General features: G+C 37.0%; 1 protein-coding gene across 1 annotated transcript; it reads right to left on the minus strand.

Annotated features, from left to right (window-relative positions):
* Window positions 1-7143: 7143 nt before the first annotated feature.
* Window positions 7144-19168, minus strand: LOC149165577 (DNA polymerase delta catalytic subunit-like). The gene is made up of 13 exons (XM_089429868.1): window positions 18959-19168; window positions 15593-15649; window positions 15382-15480; window positions 14569-14668; window positions 13884-14056; window positions 13322-13393; window positions 13042-13116; window positions 9202-9344; window positions 8252-8360; window positions 7957-8117; window positions 7615-7688; window positions 7411-7498; window positions 7144-7231 (listed from the first exon to the last, which is right to left on the minus strand). Exons 1-13 carry the CDS (start codon window positions 19166-19168, stop codon window positions 7144-7146), a joined length of 1449 nt encoding a protein of 482 aa, XP_089285994.1.
* Between the last annotated feature and the right edge of the window lie 259 nt (window positions 19169-19427).

Raw genomic sequence — 19427 nt, forward strand, 5'->3', positions numbered from 1 at the left:
CCAATTGCGCCACCGCTTGTCTTCCTCATCTGAATCATCAGCGCCGGATTCTCCATCCCCTCGTGATATTCTTTTATCCTCTAATGTCTTGACCCATCCTCGCCCCTAGGTAGTCATTCTGTAACTACAATCTTCATCGTCATCGTTGTGCACTGGTTCGAGGTAGCGCGGTCCTTCAGCCAGATCTAGTGGAATAACGATGCAGAGTGCCTTTGTTTCAAATATCATTGTCCTCTTCTTTAGATTAATAACTCCGTTCATGTCGGTGGCCCAATCTATTCCTAACAGCGCAGGATAGGGCGTATTTTCATCCATGAGCTCAATAACTTCAAAATCTGTGCGGGTACTGGCGCCATCAAGGTCTACCGTCACCCCTTGCAGCCTTCCCATGGGTAGCACTTTCTGTTGATTTTCCATCCGCAATTGGATAGGGGACCATTGTAGTGTAGGCTTACCCATGCGCTCCCATGTCTGTTTCGGCAATACGTTGGCATCTGAGCCCAGATCCAAAATGACCTGCTCCATCTCATAATCGTTGATTTGTGTTGTTAACCACATTTCCCTTCTGGTCTGCGATGCATGTCTTCCCAACTTTCGAATGACGCGAGGCTCACTCCACCTTGCGCACCTATTTATCAACTCCTGTAAGCCTTTAACTGCCCTGTTGTCGCGAAGCAATTTTATACATGTCTCTAAAAAGGTAGTTATCATCGAGGGATCCTTGTCCGTCTCGGGCTGATCCCTATTACCTGGGGTAGAGACCTCCGCGAAGCTCCCCCGAGCTTCCTGATATGTCCCCTTATCGCCTCTTGGGTTTTGTCCATCTGCTCCTGTGGCCGTGCCACTCCTCAACACCATGTTGACCTTGGGATCTTCCTCGCGGGGTTCAGACCTCATCATCTGCACATTCTGGGTCGTTGTTGGTTGCGCTGCCCTCTTTTCCCAAATCTGTGCTATCAACGAAGGACAATCTAGTAGCTCATGATCAAATTGCTCACAATAGCTACACAAAATTCTAGTTGGGTTGGTACAATCTCATGCGTAATGTCTTGGTCCTCCACAGTTGTAACAGATTAACTGCCCGTGACCCCTTCCTGGTCCCATTCCACCCCATCCTCGACCGCGCCCTTGGAACCCACTGCGCGCAATCGCCACGGATGGATCCTGACTTCGTGCCTCTGTCTGCATTCTATAGGTAGATGATTGATCCATCAGCATTTGATAGCTACGACAATCCCTTTCCTTGTGGCCCACTGATCTACAAAAGTAGCAAAAGAGCTGTTGTGGGGTCTGGTTATATTTTGGTAATAGATGACAGTTATCAGTGTTGTGCTTTCCTCCCACTTGACAGATTGTGCACCAGAGTGGGGTGGTTGTGCTCGGACCTACCTGTGCCTCTGGTTGCAATGGTGTTGGTCCCCTTGTTACCACAAAATTCACTGAGACTAGACAGTGATCTTTATCATGTCCCTGGCTCTTACACCTTACACACCATACTTCCTCCTAGACCTCTGAGCGCGGTGTCTATTCTTGTTTTAACTTCTGCATTTCCAAGCATAAATTTTGGACCTGCGCTTGAATTTGCTGAACTCCCAACCCTGGGTCTGGTATTGGGGTTTCGTGTAGATGCATTGCTGCCTCCAGCGCTTCAGCTTGGGTTGAGATCTTTTGTTGTAACAAAGCTGACTTTAGATATGGCGTTAATGATGCGACGAACCAAGCACAGTGTTGCTCATCTGTCAGTGTCATGTTGGCCTCGCGGATAGCGCTTTTCAACCTTTGATCCAAATCCCATGGAGTTTCATGCGGAATCATTATAATCTCTTTGAATCCTACGACCGACTGTTTTCCTGACTACAGCTGGCTAAATTCCTTTTTTAATTCGGTCTAGATTTCCGCTACCCTCGCCGTTGGGTTACTGCTTGAATACTTCATGTACCATGTCAGTGCTCGGTCCTACAGTGCGCTGACTAAGGTAGCTTTCCTGATATTATCATCCGCGATTTGCTGCGCATTCCATACTGATGTTAGCACAAACTAGAATTGCTCTGAGTCTTTGCCTCCTGCTCCCTTGAATACTGACAACTGAATTGCGCTTGCCATAGTTACCCTTGATCTATTACCGTCCATGATCCCTTCGATCCTTCAACATTTTTCTCTCCACGTTTCACACCAGACACCCCTTAGGCAGATCCCGGTCCCCACAATGGAACCATTTGTTGGCTTATATGGGCCTGACCCAAGTTCGGAAGAATTATTTAGCCAAGCAAATCTTGCAGCTACTGGCCCTTTCGACAATAGCACGCGAAATGCGGACTGAGGTCTCACCCGAGGTAGCAGGGGAGGGTGCCGGAACCAGGTTTCCGCACCTTTGGGATGTCTAGATGTGGTTTGAGAGGTTCGTGTGCCGTCCTGGAGTCTCGCACTGCGCTAGATCCGCGCAGATCTAGATAATCTTAGCTTTTTCTTACCGCGCTGATTACAGATCTAATTTACTTAATTAAGTATTATAACCCAGATTTATTTAGAGAGGTCTTTACGCAAACATTTATTACTTTCATTTAGTTTGCATATTAAGATTAAACCCGATTCACAAGTACTTAATAAGCATATGCGCACAGATCAAAACAGTTTCAGTAACCATAAAAAAAAGAGTTGTGATAGTTCAGGATTAACAGAGAATTCAAAAGAAACTTATATTTATTCCCACTTGTAACCCTTACATCGAGATCTCTCCTGCGCACTCCGCTGCAGGGGTCCGCTCACACAGCTGCGGACTCTTCCAGGCCTCTGCGCACACAGCTGCAGAGCCTCTATCCTCTACCCAAACACCCGACTCAGACTTACAGATGCTTTTTGAACTCCTCTTCTCAAACACCCATTACATATTCGATCTCCAAAATCATGCTCAACCAAGAACTACCTTTCCCCCATAGAGTTGCGCCCTATTTATACCTATCTATGATCCGCGAACCGACTTACTCCCTATTAGTTTACATTATTTCTTGGGCCAACAACCCTTTGACTCGACATTTTACATTTCGCGCTCCGCATACTTCGGAGTTTTTACAATAATTTACTCCTAATTTCTACAATAATTTACTCCTAATTTCTAGGCCTTTTGTCCCAAAACCATTACATGGGACCTCCGCTACCCAACAATATGGTTTATCGCACTCCCCCACGGTCACCTAAAACAAATTATCATGTACACTTAATCTATGCCCCGAGAAAAAGAACAAAGTTGTGATCTAACACCTAGCTAAAACTTAAGAGTATAATTGTGAAAAATGTCACAAAATATGATGGTATCAAGAAATCGTTCAGTAAAAAGCAATTGGTTGAAAGTGTATATTACATGTTTTAATTAATTAATAGTTTTTTCTTTTTTAACTATTAACTATCTCAATGGAAACTTTACAATCTCAAGGGAAGTTTTACAATTTAATTATTTTTACTTTTATAAACGTTATGTTTTAAAATTTAAAAGTGTTTTTAATATTTTATAATATAAGTTTTTAATAATATAATGTTTTAATAATATTATAATTTTTTTGTTATTTAAAGTATATATATTAAAGATATTTAAATTACATACGTAAACAATTCAAAATTCTAATTTTAATTAATTTTAATTTTTTCCTTTAATAAAATTTATAAAAAAATAAAAGACATCTTAATTTTTTATTTATATTATCATAAATAAAAGTTTATTAATATTTAGGTCGATAATCTTTCTGTTGAATCAACCCATGACAATTTAGTCTATTTTTAGATAAAATTTATAAAAAAAAGAAGACATCATAGTTTTTTTTATTTATATTATCATGAAAGTCAATATTTAGGTCGATAAGCTTTCTTTTGAATCAACCCATAACTATTTAGTCTACACTTTCTAACCTAGTGACATCTGTCTAATAGCTCTATAGTCTACATAGCTGTATAGTCTACACGTGTGACATCTGTTCAACTCGCTCCATTTTAGGAAGTTCATACTATCTGACCATTTCTGCACGAAATTTCTACCCGTTCCTGCTCCATTTTAACTCATTCTCATCTCAGAATGGAGTTATATCCTCAGAATCTGTCACAACACTTCCCAGCCAGAGACTGCAAAGTTGTTGCATTGTCAAATGCCAATGCGGGAAACCCAACTTCTGTTTCTAACCCACTGGGGGCCGACGATTGTAGTTCAGGGAACGAGGACGAGGGAATCGAACCGGTCACCTCTTTTGTGATTGGGAACGATATAACTCTGGAGGAATGGCAGGCATGGGGACGTCTTCTCAGATTCCTGCCATGGTCAAGAAGACTATCGATGATTTGAATCTGTTGGAGTGCGAACTTGAAATTAAATTGAATTTCTGCACTCCTCGAGGGAAGCTCCAGGTTTGTCGATACATCCCGGTTCCATGGAATTTGTTCACTGTGTCGTTGATTATATTTTTTTCAATTTCCTTTTATGTCATATTTTGTGTGTGGTTGTCTGGTTAACACGGTGATCGATTCTCTCAGGTTAATGTATTCAATTTTTATACGCATTTGAAGTTTAAAGCCCCTGAAATGCAAGTAATAGAACTCGTGTAAGTACAATTTGTTGTGTAAGTTTTATTGCGATACATGTTTTGTCTTTGGTTTTGATTTTAAGATAGATAATCCCAGTGCTTAAACATAGGCCACCAATGATCTTGAAAGGTACAATTTGTTGTCTAGGTGTTATTGTGATAAGTGTTTTGTCTTTGATTTTGATTTTGAGTTAGCAAATATCAGTGCTTAAACATAAGGCACCAATGTTCATGAAAGGTTTGCATCCATAGCTTATAAATTTTTGATCACCAGGATCTATTCAAATTGTAATTTGTGCCAACGAGGCACCCACATTCTCAGAGTGGCACGAGAAAGGTCTGCCACTTTCCGCTATAGCATATGATTTTTTTTTCTAGCTTTTATAGCTGCCAATTTAGCACGTCTTTTTTCTACACTGGGGTTTTGCAAGAGATGGGCCTTGAATCAGCGTCTCACCCATTGCAATGCTCTGCCCTGCCACTTCTCCACCTAAGCTATATGTTGTTTTCATATTCAAACTAAAGTTGCTGGTAATTTTTTTTTTTTTTTTGGTTTTTGTCATCTTCCTTTGCTATTATGATTAGACCTGCACACTACTACATGTAGGGGGTTTTAAGACAATATTTGAGTCAATTGTCTTAAATTAAGATAAAAAGAAACTCAAAGAAACTCAAATATTGTCTCTAAGCGGTTGTCTCAAAAGAGACAATATAGAACATATATTATTATTGTCTCTATAAAGACAATTTGATTTGTCTCTCTAGAGACAATTTCATTTGTGTCCCTTTAGAGACAATTACCATTTTGTCTTTTTAGAGACAATTCCATAATTCAAACTATTGTCTCTCTAGAGACAATATAAAAAATTATTTAAAAAAAAAAAAATGTCCATAATTCAAACTATTGTCTCTCTAGAGACAATAAAAAAATTTATTTAAAAAAAAAAATGTCCATAATTCAAACTATTGTCTCTCTAGAGATAATATAAAAAATTATTTAAAAAAAATAAATGTCCATAATTCAACTATTGTCTCTCTAGAGACAATATAAAAAATTATTAAAAAAAAGTAAATGTCCATAATTCAAACTATTGTCTCTCTAGAGAGAATAAAAAAAATTATTTAAAAAAAATAAATCTGCTCAAACTATTGTCTCGGATTTTCTCCTGCCAAAAATTATTTAAAAAAAAATAAATCTACTCAAAATACTTCATGAGAAGTATAATACTTCAGCAATAAAATACCATCGAACCGAGATAAGTTATGGAAGTAAACAATGTTAATATTCCTGCTCTCAGCAACCAAACCTAAGTGCATTAGAAATTGTGACAACATGTTATGACTTCTTTCTTCAAATTCAGGCATGATGAAGGCAGAATCCTCACTGAAAAAGATTTGAGTTGCATAATCAGGCATGGCTGCAATATCATCACCAGGGTATACAATTAAGTAACCGGCTGCGTAAGGGACATGAACATCATTGACGAGAACAGTCTCCGTATCGGCAACAATGAAAGGTTTCATGTCCTTACGCCTAGCTGGGAGTGCCGTTACATAATTGGGATAATGAGGTTTCCTAACCATAGATTTCACTGCTTGTGGTTCTCCACCCACTATGCTGGAATTAATTAATTCCCTAAGTTGGGAATTAATTTCATCCTCGCTAAGAGTGACCTCCTTGTCCTGCATCCCTGAAATATACAAGCGAAGGAATAACCCTGAGATAACTTCCTTTTCATAATCCTCGACAGCTTTCATTACCACTTTCATGATCATGTTAAAGACATCCATGTTTGGAACAACATTCCCATGAGAATCATTTAAAGAAATAGCTATTTTAGTGACGATAAATGAAAGATCCCCTGTAGGGACTTTAATCACATAACCAATGGTAAATTTCCCATATGCAAAACCGGTATTATAAGCGTACTTAATCAACAGTCGCATGACAACCAATGAAATAACTTCAAAGTCAGCGCATCGCAGATATGGTGATCTAAACTTGAGTTCCACTATCCTCAATCCATCATATGCATCCTTGCAGTGTTCACTCTCAATGATACTGTTTAAACGTAGAAGATACTCTTCGAATAATAAAACTGTAAAATCTGTCATGTTATTTCCAGTCATTTTAGTAGTGAACACTGTAGTTGCAATGCTCCTGCCAATCTATCTGTGTATCCATCTCTATCTACCTATCCATCCATCCATCCATTCAACTATATGCATGTCTGGATATACATATGTAAGCCTATAGATCTATGTTTTATAGTGTGTGCTCTCCTAAAATTTGGGATATGCGTGCACATTGCATTTATTGGGTGTGCCTTGGGAAGTATGTATCTATTTTGACTTTTTTTCCATCTCATTTGCAAGGAGAAAAGATATATCAAACTGGTTAACATTAAATAACAAGGACTTGACAATTACTGTACAATAAATAAACCATGCTCATCTTGATTCAGGGACCAAATAAATTCCCTGGTCCATTAAATCAGAGAAACATACACCAGAGAAAATTCAGGAAAACAGAAATATTCGATAATACAAAAAATTACAAGCTACACAGGCAGCATCCTCAAAACTGCCAGCGCTCTAGTTGCACCTCTGCTTCAATTAGGTCTTTCTGAGCTTTCTTCCTACGATAAAATATTGGGCAGTCACGACTGCAATAAGGATAGGACATCAATGCAAGTATAAAAGAGACAGTAATTGTAAAAATAAAAAAAACATCCTATTAATTAAAAGCAAATGCATGATCACACAAATGTTACAAAATACATCCATAATGTAAATTTAAATCATGTTATGAAAATGTAATACTTGAAATATAGCATTCAAAAACCTTGTGCCAAGAACATCTTGGTGCAGAGAGCCTTGGCACTGCTGACATTGTGTCCATAGTTTACCAAAGAGCATTTCTAATTCCCTTACTGACATTGATCAAATATTAGCGTCATATGATAGAAAATCTAGGTGAGAACAATAGACACAAGGCCTACTTTAAATTCTCCAAATAAAGAGTAATGGTATTAGAATACCAGCTTACCATTTGCAACTATTTTCTGATACAATTCTGCTTCTCTTCCTTTGCAATATGAACAAAGTGTCTGATCTTCTTTGCTGCAATGGCAACATGAAATCAGGTAACATCATGAATTTCAGTATGAAGCAACCTAACCAGACATTCTTATTATAATAAAGCTTGACAACTTCTTACAATGAGAGCAGGCATGGAATCATGCAACCTCGTAGATTTTTCCACATCAAAAAGATGAACCCTAGTAGCTTTCTAAAGCGCCAAACTGAAATAATAGTTACTCTCATTTGTGCACTACTATAAGCAAGGAAACCACATGCAGGCCACCCTCTACTTGTATTAACTAAATACCTGATAGGTGTTTTACAACCAATACAACTGAGTTGTTTCTTGGCAAATTTCATAATTCCACTATTTAAAGGAGTTGATATGGAAACTGCTCGTGTGTGACTACCATGAAGAATCTCCTTGCTTTCATTCTTCAAAATGGGCTCAAATATTCTCAACAGCGACTACAGAGCAAAAACAGGCACTAATAAAAAACACTTAGCTGGAAAGAGTTACTATTTATCAAGATATATTTGAAACACTGGTGAAATTTTCAAAAAGATCATAAACTGCAAGTGATGATGCTTTGGTCTTTCACCTTGCTCAGCTGATTCTCCAGATAATATTGTGGATCAATAGGGATGTTATTCTCCAGTACGTAAATTGGATCCTCAGATTTCTCATATGCTTGAGCCCAAGTAAACACGCTAGTCATTATATCCAGATGAAAAATTTTACATAAAGAAGCCATCCTACAAAATAGTGCCGAGGAAAAAATCATTCACAAAAGTTGCACCTCCCATTATATCTATTTAGTTAAATCCATGTCACTGTCAAATAACTTTAATCTAAAAAGTCAGCCTGGACAGGGTTCCAGTCAATAAAACAAAAGACACTCCCCTTCCGGAAAATTCAAGAAGAATGGGACTTTGGTACGACAAATCCATTTAAATTTTAAATCTTCAATCTAACTTTGTTCATCAACGTAGAGTAATCCTGGATTGCTTTAAAATTGGAAATTAGTTCTAGATAGGAATTATATCAAATGGAAAAAGTGGGAAAAAGATGTTCTGAAATGCAAGTTGGAGGGAAAAGAAAAAATCAACAAAAAGGACTATCCAATATTTGCCAGATATGTGTCACTTGTAAAGTAGAACTTTTACAACATCTGGTATCTGATTTCTTTAGGGACCAACGACCTGGCATCAATAGATGTGATGCTAATTGAACATCTTTTGTAAAACCTCGATCCTTGATTCCAAAGACTCAAATAAATTTGGACGTGTTCTTGCACTGCATCATAGACAAATTTGAACTTTGACCAGCAGGGGCTGCTCGTAGGCTGATTCTCAAGTCATTGAGGACAACAATACTCCTCCAAAATAAATGCCCCTTCAAACATGTATTTAGCATACCCAACATGACATTTAGATATACAAATAGAAAAAATGAAAATCTAAACAAGTTCCCTATTTCCATCATTTAACCAGGTATGGTGTGGGAAAACTTACATTAGTGTAGTCTTGATCAGTTAACCAGCATAAACACCTGTTCATAGTGTCATAAACTCTCCTACACACAAATGACGATATGCCTGAAGGAAGTTCAATGCCTTTCCTGAGAAATCCAACTTTACATGGATAAAGCAATGAGGCAGCGGATATCTCATCTTTGTGAAATGAAATCACCAGCTATATAAACACATGATGAAATCATGTAAGACAGACATTAAAGCTTCAAAATATCTCATCTGTTTGCAACTCTATTGAATATGGAATAGCAAAATAGCATATGCGTAATAGATCATAATAAGCATACCAAATGAATATGAGTTCACAACATTTTGTGATTAATTTCTTTTACCATATACAATTGTCATAAGGTCCATGTGGATGATGGTAACCACATTAGCCCATCCATATTCTCTTCCACCGCAAGATCGGTATTTTTAGATAAAGGTAGCTTGAAAATAAAAACTGGTTGATATGCTAAGAATGCCAACTGCCCATCTATGTTACAGGCTTAAGCAGTTGACAAAAATATTCCGCCTATCATAGGAGAAATAACGTTAAACCATGAAACTTAACACTGCCTAATATACAACTTACAGTAATAAAAATGTGAAGACCAAAATACCAAATGTCTAGAAAGTAGGAAAGCCTTTATGCATATCACTACAATAATAGGACTGAAAATAACGACATAACATGAGCTCCCTATACAAAATTAGGGAAGGTAACTCTACACTAAAATACGTAGCCTATGACAGCAAGTCGTGAAGTTAAACTGTTTGCAGTTATTTGAAAACTTCTCAAAATCAAACAAGAAAGGCTAAATTTTTCCAACTTGTAAATCTCAACCACAAGCTAGCCCTAGAATACCACTCGTATAGATATTTAAAATGACAAATATTCAATTATCTATGGTGCAACCTTTTTTAATCCAAAAAAAGGCTTGACTGCTTGAACGAAACCAGCAATAGCTCTATATCTTGTAGCAATGATATCAGGGATATCAAGGCTGGAGACTTAGACAATTCTAACAACCAAAAACTTTAGAAAATCATAACCGAGGGGAACACAGTTGCAAACTCATGAAGTGTTAAATAAACCTAAGATTTCTACGGTACAAGTCATCACAATGTATAATTGCAGATTTTCACAAAAGAAAGAAGTACTACATATAAGACATTTATAGTTTTATCAAAAGACTTGCATCCAAACGGGAAAGAGAACGCAGAAGCTTTCAAAACCTAATCGAGTCGCTAATTCTTCACCAACCTCAAAACTGTGCCATTCAGGCGATATTTTCTGGGGTTTCTCTCTCAAAAACAAGTGCTAAAGCTTTGAAATATGATCGAACGATGGATTTCTATGAGCATGCAAAATAAAAGACCTATGATAACATAAACATCATATATTCAATCTATCTTGGATAAATCTTTCCCAATTTCACTTGGATCTTAGGTTCATTCAACAAAAGGGTAAGGTCTTCCTGGAAAGTTTTTCAACATTATCACCCACTACATGCCAACCTTCGCAGGTAAGGCTCTTGTTGAATATATGATGTTTCTGTTATCATAGGTCTTTTTGTTTTGCATGCTCATCATCGTATACAACATCCTTTTCCCCTTCTTTGTAGGGGAAAGCTACAGGTCTATACTGTCGATGGCTTCCATTGTGCAACAGTGGCGGCAACAATTTCTCCTTAACCCAGACGTGAACTAGGTCATTCTTGTGGCTATGTTTCCTCTAACTAGCAAAGTTTTGATATAGTTCATCATTTTGATCCTCCAGAAACATATATGGCTTCCAACTATCATTTCATTCAAATGGTTTAGAATTTTGTTTTGACGACATGCATAACTCAAGTAGAGCTGGAGGAAATCCTGAAAATGATTTGTCATATTCTATTGGACTTGAACCTATGAAATTTGCAACAATCTCCACTTGAAACTGGTCGGTCCAAAGCAACCAGTTAAACTAGCCCACTGGGCTTATAGCAAATTTAACTTATACATCCTCGTATATAACACTTCTCTGTATTTAACACTTCTAGCCAAGCTTTTCCACCCTATATATTATGCTTCAAGGGAATAGGTACAAGAGTGTTCCTACAATGAAACAAAAATAAAGAAAAGTAAAAGAAGCAGAGCATAAAAAGGGACTAAACTTGACAATACAAGAAAAGCGGTCAGCCTTTCTTCGCAAAGGTTAGACATGTTTTCTTGCATGTGGAATTAAACATATTCATATCCATGAACAAACTTGAAAATACAAGCAATTCAAGGGATCCCCCTTTCTTCCTGAATGTTAGACATGTTCTTTTCCGTTTGGAATTGAATAAATATTTATATCCATGAAGAAAGAAGAATAAGTCATAATTTTTGGCAAGAGCGAAATTCTCAAGCATAGCCCATTCTTAGACTCGAACCTGGATAATTATGATAAATTCTTACAGCCCAACCAACAAATGTTAAAATGCAGGCCTTAATTAGAGCATGGAGATGGGTTAGGGTCTGTAACATTTAGATAAGCATTACGCTGGGATAAATTCAAATCCTACCTCTCAGTGCCCTCATGTCTACTGCTCAGAAAGTACCCCAATGGCCCACCAACGCTAAGTTCGATCCTTGCCTCTGAGTGCCAGAATAGCTACCTCAAGTACCCGAATGGCTCACCAATGCCATATGTTCAATTCTTACCTCTCGGTGCCTGCATACCTACCTTAAGGTCATGGCACACATGTAAAAATGGAACCTCATCAAAGTATGGAGTAAAGTCCGTGATATTTAAGCCTTGTCTGCATGAAACTCTAAAAGTATAAGTCTTAATACTCTACTTTGTAGCTAACCATTGCTCATTATTTCTTAAAATAGAAAATTCTACGTCTTTTAACATGGGTAACGGGTTTCAAACCTATTTTTATGTACATACCTTCAATACATTTTTGAGCGTGTATACGATTGTGAAGCGAAAGAAGCAAAGAGCATTTTCCAGCCACTGGCTTAGATGTAACCAGGCTCCCTGTGTTGTTAATTCTTTTTTAGCATGTCCAAACACTTGCACAAAAATAAAACTGAAAAAACCTATGCTCTAAACTTTGATTTCTTTTTGCATAATAGGAAACTTTGAAAAGCTCTTACCTCTGAAAGTTATTTAAGCAGGGTTCGAAACTGGTACCGTTTCTTTGTAAAGTTTGTTTATGCTTTTCGGTGGCAAATTACAAGCTGCGAAAAGGAGAAGGCTAGAGGAAATGAAAAAAGGGTCAAAATCAATTGCAATGAAGCTCAAAATAAGCACTGAACATCTATGCTTTTGGCAAATTACAAGCTAAGAAAAGGAAAAGACCAAAGGAATTGAAAAAACCAGCAAGATCAAGTACAATGGAGCTCAAAATAAGCACTGAACGTGTAGAGTTTTGATAATAATTTTAAAAGGCTTAAAAGCCTATCAAGATCAAGCATAATGTAGCTCAAAATAAGTGCTTACTATCTAGAATTTTGAGAATAATTCTACTCAGCTTTTAATCTACGATATATTTTTGAGAATAATTCTACTTAGCCTTTAATCTACGGAATATGTAGAGGTGGTCTTGAATATGACAGAACTTACTTCAATATCGAGACTTATGCTGAGCACAGAAGGGGTTAATTAATATCCATATCCCCCTGTAAATTATGCCTCCAAATAAAACATAACAAAATAATTAAAATAACCATTTTTTAGTGCAATATCGAGACTTATGCTGAGCACAGAAGGGGTTAATTAATATCCATATCCCCCTGTAAATTATGCCTCCAAATAAAACATAACAAAATAATTAAAATAACCATTTTTTAGTGCAATATCGAGATTTATGCTGAGCACAGAAGGGGCTAATTATTACCTTGGCACCTTTTGCAGCCTTTATGATGACATATGGAACACGATCACCCACAGTGGGAGCAGTTGCAGCATCCCTCTGTAAACCAGGGGCAACTTGGCTTTAAAACATGACATCAATTTAAAAAATCCAACAATGGACTCATTGTCAATAAAAAGAAAAATATTACAAGAGTCTTTAGATGCATTGCAGTAATAAAAATAGAGAGATAGGATTGAAATGGAACCAGAAGGCATTACACCATTCATTATACTTGTTCTGAGAATTTATTTCCAGTATTTACCTTCTGCATGCGCTCAGCTAGTTCCACATGTGCTGCCTTGACTGCATAGTCATCTCCAGTCTTTGTCAGACCCTGACTCAACAAAGAGATTGTTAGCACAGGCAAACAACAATGCCCTTAAGAATATGCTGATAGCCTTGATAAAGGATATGACTTGCAAACATCTATTTCTGCCGCGGCTAAACAGTAACCAATTTTTCTCAGGATGAAATTAGAAATGCAGATATATTATATATTGTCATGTTTTGATTCTCTTCAATTGTATAAGAACCTCCCTTGACACTTCTTCCTCCCATTTCTAGCAGTAAATATTGACTGAATCCCTTCCAAGTACAGAATGTAGGAAGAAGAAACATGATAGACTTAAAAATGAAACTTCCATGGCCTGCCCCAACTAGGTATATAGTATATACTTTTAACACTTGAAACTAGGAATATGTAATAAGTGACTTGCTCACAATGTAAATCTCCTCTTCCCCCTATCATATTTTCTCCATTTCAAAAGTAACAAATGGTCAAACAAATTTCGTCATAAACATGCAGAAGGATTCATTGTTCTCACCTTAGTTATCACCAAAAGTGACAAATCCATTCTATTCATTAACAAGTCAGAAATAGTGTTCTTGACATACTGCACTGCACCAGGTATGTCACGATCAATGAGTATTTTGTGAAGGCATTCTGTAACCAAGTTATTCACCAGCAGGCAATTGTCCCTTCGCATTGTTTCAATGCCTGTTGATATGGAATATTTAAAAGATCAGGAATATTTAATAATTAAGAAGGCATAAAATAAATTATTTTTCTAAGAGCATTTTGAGCCTTCACAAACACTAAGGCCTGTCTTTGAAACAAAAAGATTAGGTTTGTCACCTTTAGTATCCATTTTGTCATAAGCATCTGGCTTTGTCCACAACAACCCAACATATCTTTTCTTGCTGATCAACAAGTATGGGTAGTATTTTTTTTCAAATTCTAATAGGCTGCATAAAAGCATATGTTAAATAACGCACTGATTAGATGCCAAAGATGCACCAAACAGATGCAGATAAGCCACAGAAAAGCATAACTGATCATCTTGTCCTGTGCATATTTACAAAGATCTCATGGAAGTGGAATGTCAAAAGAAGATTAGTTTTAAAAAGAAAGGTGATATTAAAACATTCATCCCTACAAAAGCATCATTAACAACTCTAGAGGCTTCACGGATATTTAAAATTCTTGACACTGTACCTTTGTAAATGTACCACTAATATAATCTGAGGCTTCCCTCCCTAGCGTCATGGCCTCTTCTATATTTGGTACACCAAACTGTATCATAACTGAATCTGTATCTCCATATACAACCTAGATTCAAATATAAAAATATAATATCAAGTATTACAGTAGAAATCTTGGTTAGGATCAGATCACCCATTATGATTTCAAGAACTTAAACTATCACCAATACAACAAGTGTACTTCCTGTCATTACTGATCCAGTTCAAAGGTTACAAATGCCTTTAGTTGCTAAATAATAGCCTATCTCAGCATTGTATTGGTAACCACCAACTATTGTGAACCTTTCTTCAACTAGCCTCTTTGTATGCTCTATCATTTGACGGCCTGATAGGTGGAAAAAAATGAGATGATTAATGATATGAAATTTTAAAACAATACGTAAAATCGATATTGTCTGATGGAACAGAGAATGTGTCAAAAGATCAAACTTGACTTGTAATCAAAATATAATAAGAGGGCCTAAGCATATCATCTTAGTTGTACAAGTACACATGACTAATTAATGCAATTCAAGAACTCGATATTATTTGTACAAGATTGTCAATTACAGTTCATACCCAAAACATTATGCCAGGAGGAAGAAAATAATTACATGGATATAATTGATGCCCAAAAATAATCAATGTGAATGGCTGATACATGCATATATATAGAATAAGAGAGGACTGCAAGCATCTCTACCTTGTAAGTAAAAGAAGCACCAATAACATTACAACTAGGAAAAACAAGGGGAGAATCAAGGTGTCCATGGATTTAATGTTTTATTTCCATGGAAGAACTGTGAAATTACCATAGCTCGTCACACTCGAAGAAATCTCAAAATAGGGCAATTGCCCAACAGTGGCACCAGTAAACCCATAAACTGAATTCGCACTGATCTGCAAGTGCACACAGTCAAAACTATTTTATGCGTTTCACCAGCATACCTAGTTTTACTTTTATTCCATGTCCAAGCCATAATTAATACAGACTTGACAAAGCTGTAATTACCTTCAAATCCAATTGTCGGCCATCCAAGACAACCTTTTCAAAAGGATCTTTAGCCTCCTAAACAAGATTACAGGAAGTTAAAACCTGAGATGCTAAGTGGAAAAAATACAAGCATGTAACATGAACATAGGAAGCACTTAGTTCACCACCTTTAGGTCTGCCTTGGCACTTAATTTATTTTCAATATATTTTTGCTTTAGAAAAGGAAATATATGCTACCATGATGTAATACAATGATTCACCAACATTGGGCACCAAACAAATGAATTGGACCATGGATGTTACATACGATGACAATCATCCACGATAAACTATGATTATTAGCCACTCTGCAATCAAAGGCACAATGCAGGGACAACATGTATCCATCTTGGAGGACAGTGGGGAAACCCAAAATTTTATTGATGCACAGTTGGTGGAGTGTAGAGGCATTAATAGATTGATATATATCATGAACAACGTGGGCGAGAGAGGATGCCCATGCTTGAACTAAGTTGTCTTCTTGATTGTTGGTTAGATATGTTGAGGATATGGTTGATGGGACAAATGTTGAGGATATAGTTGATGGTTCAATATTGAAGTCAAAATCCTCCGTTAACCCTTTAGCCAAAAAGACGTCTCCTCAAGTATCTCCAATAATATCATATGAAGAGTAATAATATTTAACTTGGAATTATGGCCCACCATGATCATCTAATAATTAATTGAAATAGCAATAGACCCCAATTGAGGGATTGGGTGGGTCATATGGTGGGACTATGCTAGTGGGAACCCTATATAAATGACTTGAAACCCCCTTGATTTTCTACCTTGATGGCATTCATCTCCCAAATTTCTTGTTGGATACACAAGTCCTGAAAACATGACAAGGAAGATGAGAGGAAGTTGACAGGGACATTAGGTTGTCGTAGAACATCATAAAGTGCATTGACATGGATGAACATGGAATGGGAATTAAGGTCATAAAGTAATAAATGTCACAAAGGTGCATCAAAATATTTTTGGAGTGTCCCAAAGGTAAATATACAATTCTTGTCTCCTATAAAATAAAATATACATTTATTGTGGTGATAGTATCCACAAGATTCGTAGAACTAGTGGTATAGTGTTTGGCAATGAATGAATAAGCAAGAAAAGGGGGAAAGTATCTAACAAATATGGTTAGAGTACGCATCAAATTCCCCATCCTTGAATGAAATGGTGGTTTACACAGGGCTCATGAGAGAATAAAAATGGAGGGTAGATTGGCATGGTCTGAAAATGAGAGAAGGGTTTTATCTACTAAAGGAATATGGGATGGAGGTTATGTCTAAGTTCAGGGAGGCTTTTAGCTTTTTGACAAGGATGGAGGTGGATGTATCACAACAAAGGAGCTCAAGACAATAATGCATTCTTTGGGTCGAAACCCCAATGTATATTGGAAGTGGTCCAAATGTTTTATATTCAATAATCCAGTCTTGAATACAATCAACCACAAAAGAGTAGTTATAATCTGCCTATAAATGCAACATATTAAATACACCATTCCAAAATGATTTTTCTGAGGAGAATCAAAGAAATAGATGAGTCTGGCTATCCATCGCCTCTGTACATAGTAAACAACAACCAAGCCCACTCTGTCCTTTATGACACATTGTCTCATGCCAAGATGAAGCCAAAAATATACATTTACTGATATTCTTAAGCAGAGCGAAAATATGAAGCCAATATACAAAGATTCTCTGAAGGACTGCTTGAACTAGAGTCAACTTGCCTCCTAGGGAGAGCCACCTCTATGCCCATGATAAAAGTTTACAGTGGATTTTCTCTATAAGTCAACTCCAAGCCTTAATTCCATAACAATTAGGTTGGAGCATAAATCTAATATTTTCAAAATATGCATCCAATGCAGTGGAGATAACACCAAAAATATGATAAATCTCCAGTACCAATGCATCATCTCGGTAAGAAGAAATCATATGAGATTTATTATTATTCATAAGGAGTGCAGATACCGATCAAAAGAGGTCAATCTACCAGGAGGTCCGAACTCTGACTATTTGAATGGAACTCTCTTCTTAGCGTTTAAAAAAAAAAGCAACAATAAGGAGAGCAATTCTAGCAGTACTTGCTAAAAGAAAATCATGTAGATAATGTATGCAGATGAATTAAGTGCTAACGAAAACAACAGATATTTCACATACTGCTAGAAAAAGCAAAGGAAACAAGAGTGATGAATTCCATAAACATAATTAAAAAAACTGTCAATTGCACCCTAGTGGTTAGTTCTAGTATGAATGATGAATGCAGTGTTCAAGTTGCCAATAACCCAGAAGTATTTGTAATAATGGAAAATACCCTTTTAATCCATGAACATATGGATACCAGATAGCAGCGATGCATGAAGAAAACTGCATGATCACATCCTAATGGAAAACAACTCACTAATAGAACAATCCACAAATTACATGGTAAAAGGTGAAAGGTAGTTGGACTGTTACTGGGTTAGCTAGAGACCAAGTTGTTTCCAATGATCTCCTATGCAGTCTCAGAATAGAGTTCAACTCTGTGGCCATTATGCATCAAAACATTTAAGTAGAGAATCTCTTAATTAAAATTGAAATATAATACTATGCCCACAAGCGCCCAATCATAAAGAATGTTAAACAAACGAACTTGCAAGGTAACCAGATAACTGAACATTATGGAAATCATTCAGAAGCGCTTAAGTGCAAGACAAATAGAAAAAAATCGAACGCCTGTCATTCATCATATTAAGACTAGTATTACTCAATAATGTAACAAGAAATGTAAACATCTAGGGTTATAAAAATCATAAATATGTCATTAAATAGTATGGCAATCTAATATGTTTAGAATCCAAAATTAACAACAGAAATGATTTTGGGCCAACCAAGTTCGTATGCAATAAAGTTTCATTTACACCAATAAGTGCATTCTCAAAAGTTCGAGTGTTAACCAGCTAGCGGATATGTGTACAAAGAAGCAAACAACAAGAAACGAGAACTTCTTGCGCATGAAACTTAGAACAAACTAGCCACAGATGACCTAAATTTCAGGCCTAGATGGTTGTAATTACAAGCTATACAAGGATTTATAGACTCCAAATAGGAGATGAAGCATACCAAGTGAAACCTCGGCCAATCAAACCATAGCATGTATTTAAAGAAAATGGAAGCCAACCTGGCCAATCTGGAGACTGAATCAAGCTCGGTGGCTCTAAAACCTCAGTACTTATCAAATTCTGGACCATCGACCAATTTTCCTATGGCATAGAAATAAGCCCTCGTTAGGTGTTGTCTGTGAACAAATTAAAATTGAATATGTGACAGAGAAATGAATCAAGTAACCCAAATGTGTATTTACCTGAATTTGATGTGAAGAAATCAACTTCAAGGCATGAACAGACCCTCTGCAACCACGAAGATGCACATTCTGAGCTGCGGCAGCCGTCATGCAGTAGGATTGCAACAAGTCGAGCAGAGGCAATAGGTAAAGAGGAACCCTTTGCCTTGCTAACCACGTGAAAAATGTTGTTGAGCAAGCCAATTGTCGGAGGAGACTGAGAAGCTCCATAGTAACGACATCGGAGGAAGGAAAGAGAGGAAATCGACTTAGTTTTCAGGCCGCAGGAGGCAAGAACAGGGAATGGTTGTAGAGGCTTCCCATCGGTGGTGCATAACACAAATGACCACCCTCAGCCAATTCCTCAAAGGCAGTTACCCTAACCCTAACCAAAGCCTCCAGAACTGTCGGATCTCTCCCATCTTCAACAATCACATAATTGACTCCAAGTGGCATGCGTTGTGGAGTGCATTTGGACGGTAGGAGAAGC

This window comes from Pinus tabuliformis, chromosome 5_1 (genome assembly GCF_031772625.1).
Source record: "Pinus tabuliformis cultivar Carrire ecotype Pingquan chromosome 5_1, CPIR1, whole genome shotgun sequence".
Taxonomy (NCBI): domain Eukaryota; kingdom Viridiplantae; phylum Streptophyta; class Pinopsida; order Pinales; family Pinaceae; genus Pinus; species Pinus tabuliformis.

Excerpts from the sequence above, each read along its gene's own strand:
- LOC149165577 (XM_089429868.1), bottom strand. The coding sequence starts at position 19,168 with ATGGAGCTTCTCAGTCTCCTCCGACAATTGGCTTGCTCAACAACATTT. Across the intron at positions 8,361-9,201 it reads GTTTATGACACTATGAACAG|CGTGTTTACTTGGGCTCAAG; the intron begins GTGTTTATGCTG and ends TATAATGACTAG. Across the intron at positions 7,499-7,614 it reads TCAGAAAATAGTTGCAAATG|TAAGGGAATTAGAAATGCTC; the intron begins GTAAGCTGGTAT and ends GATCAATGTCAG.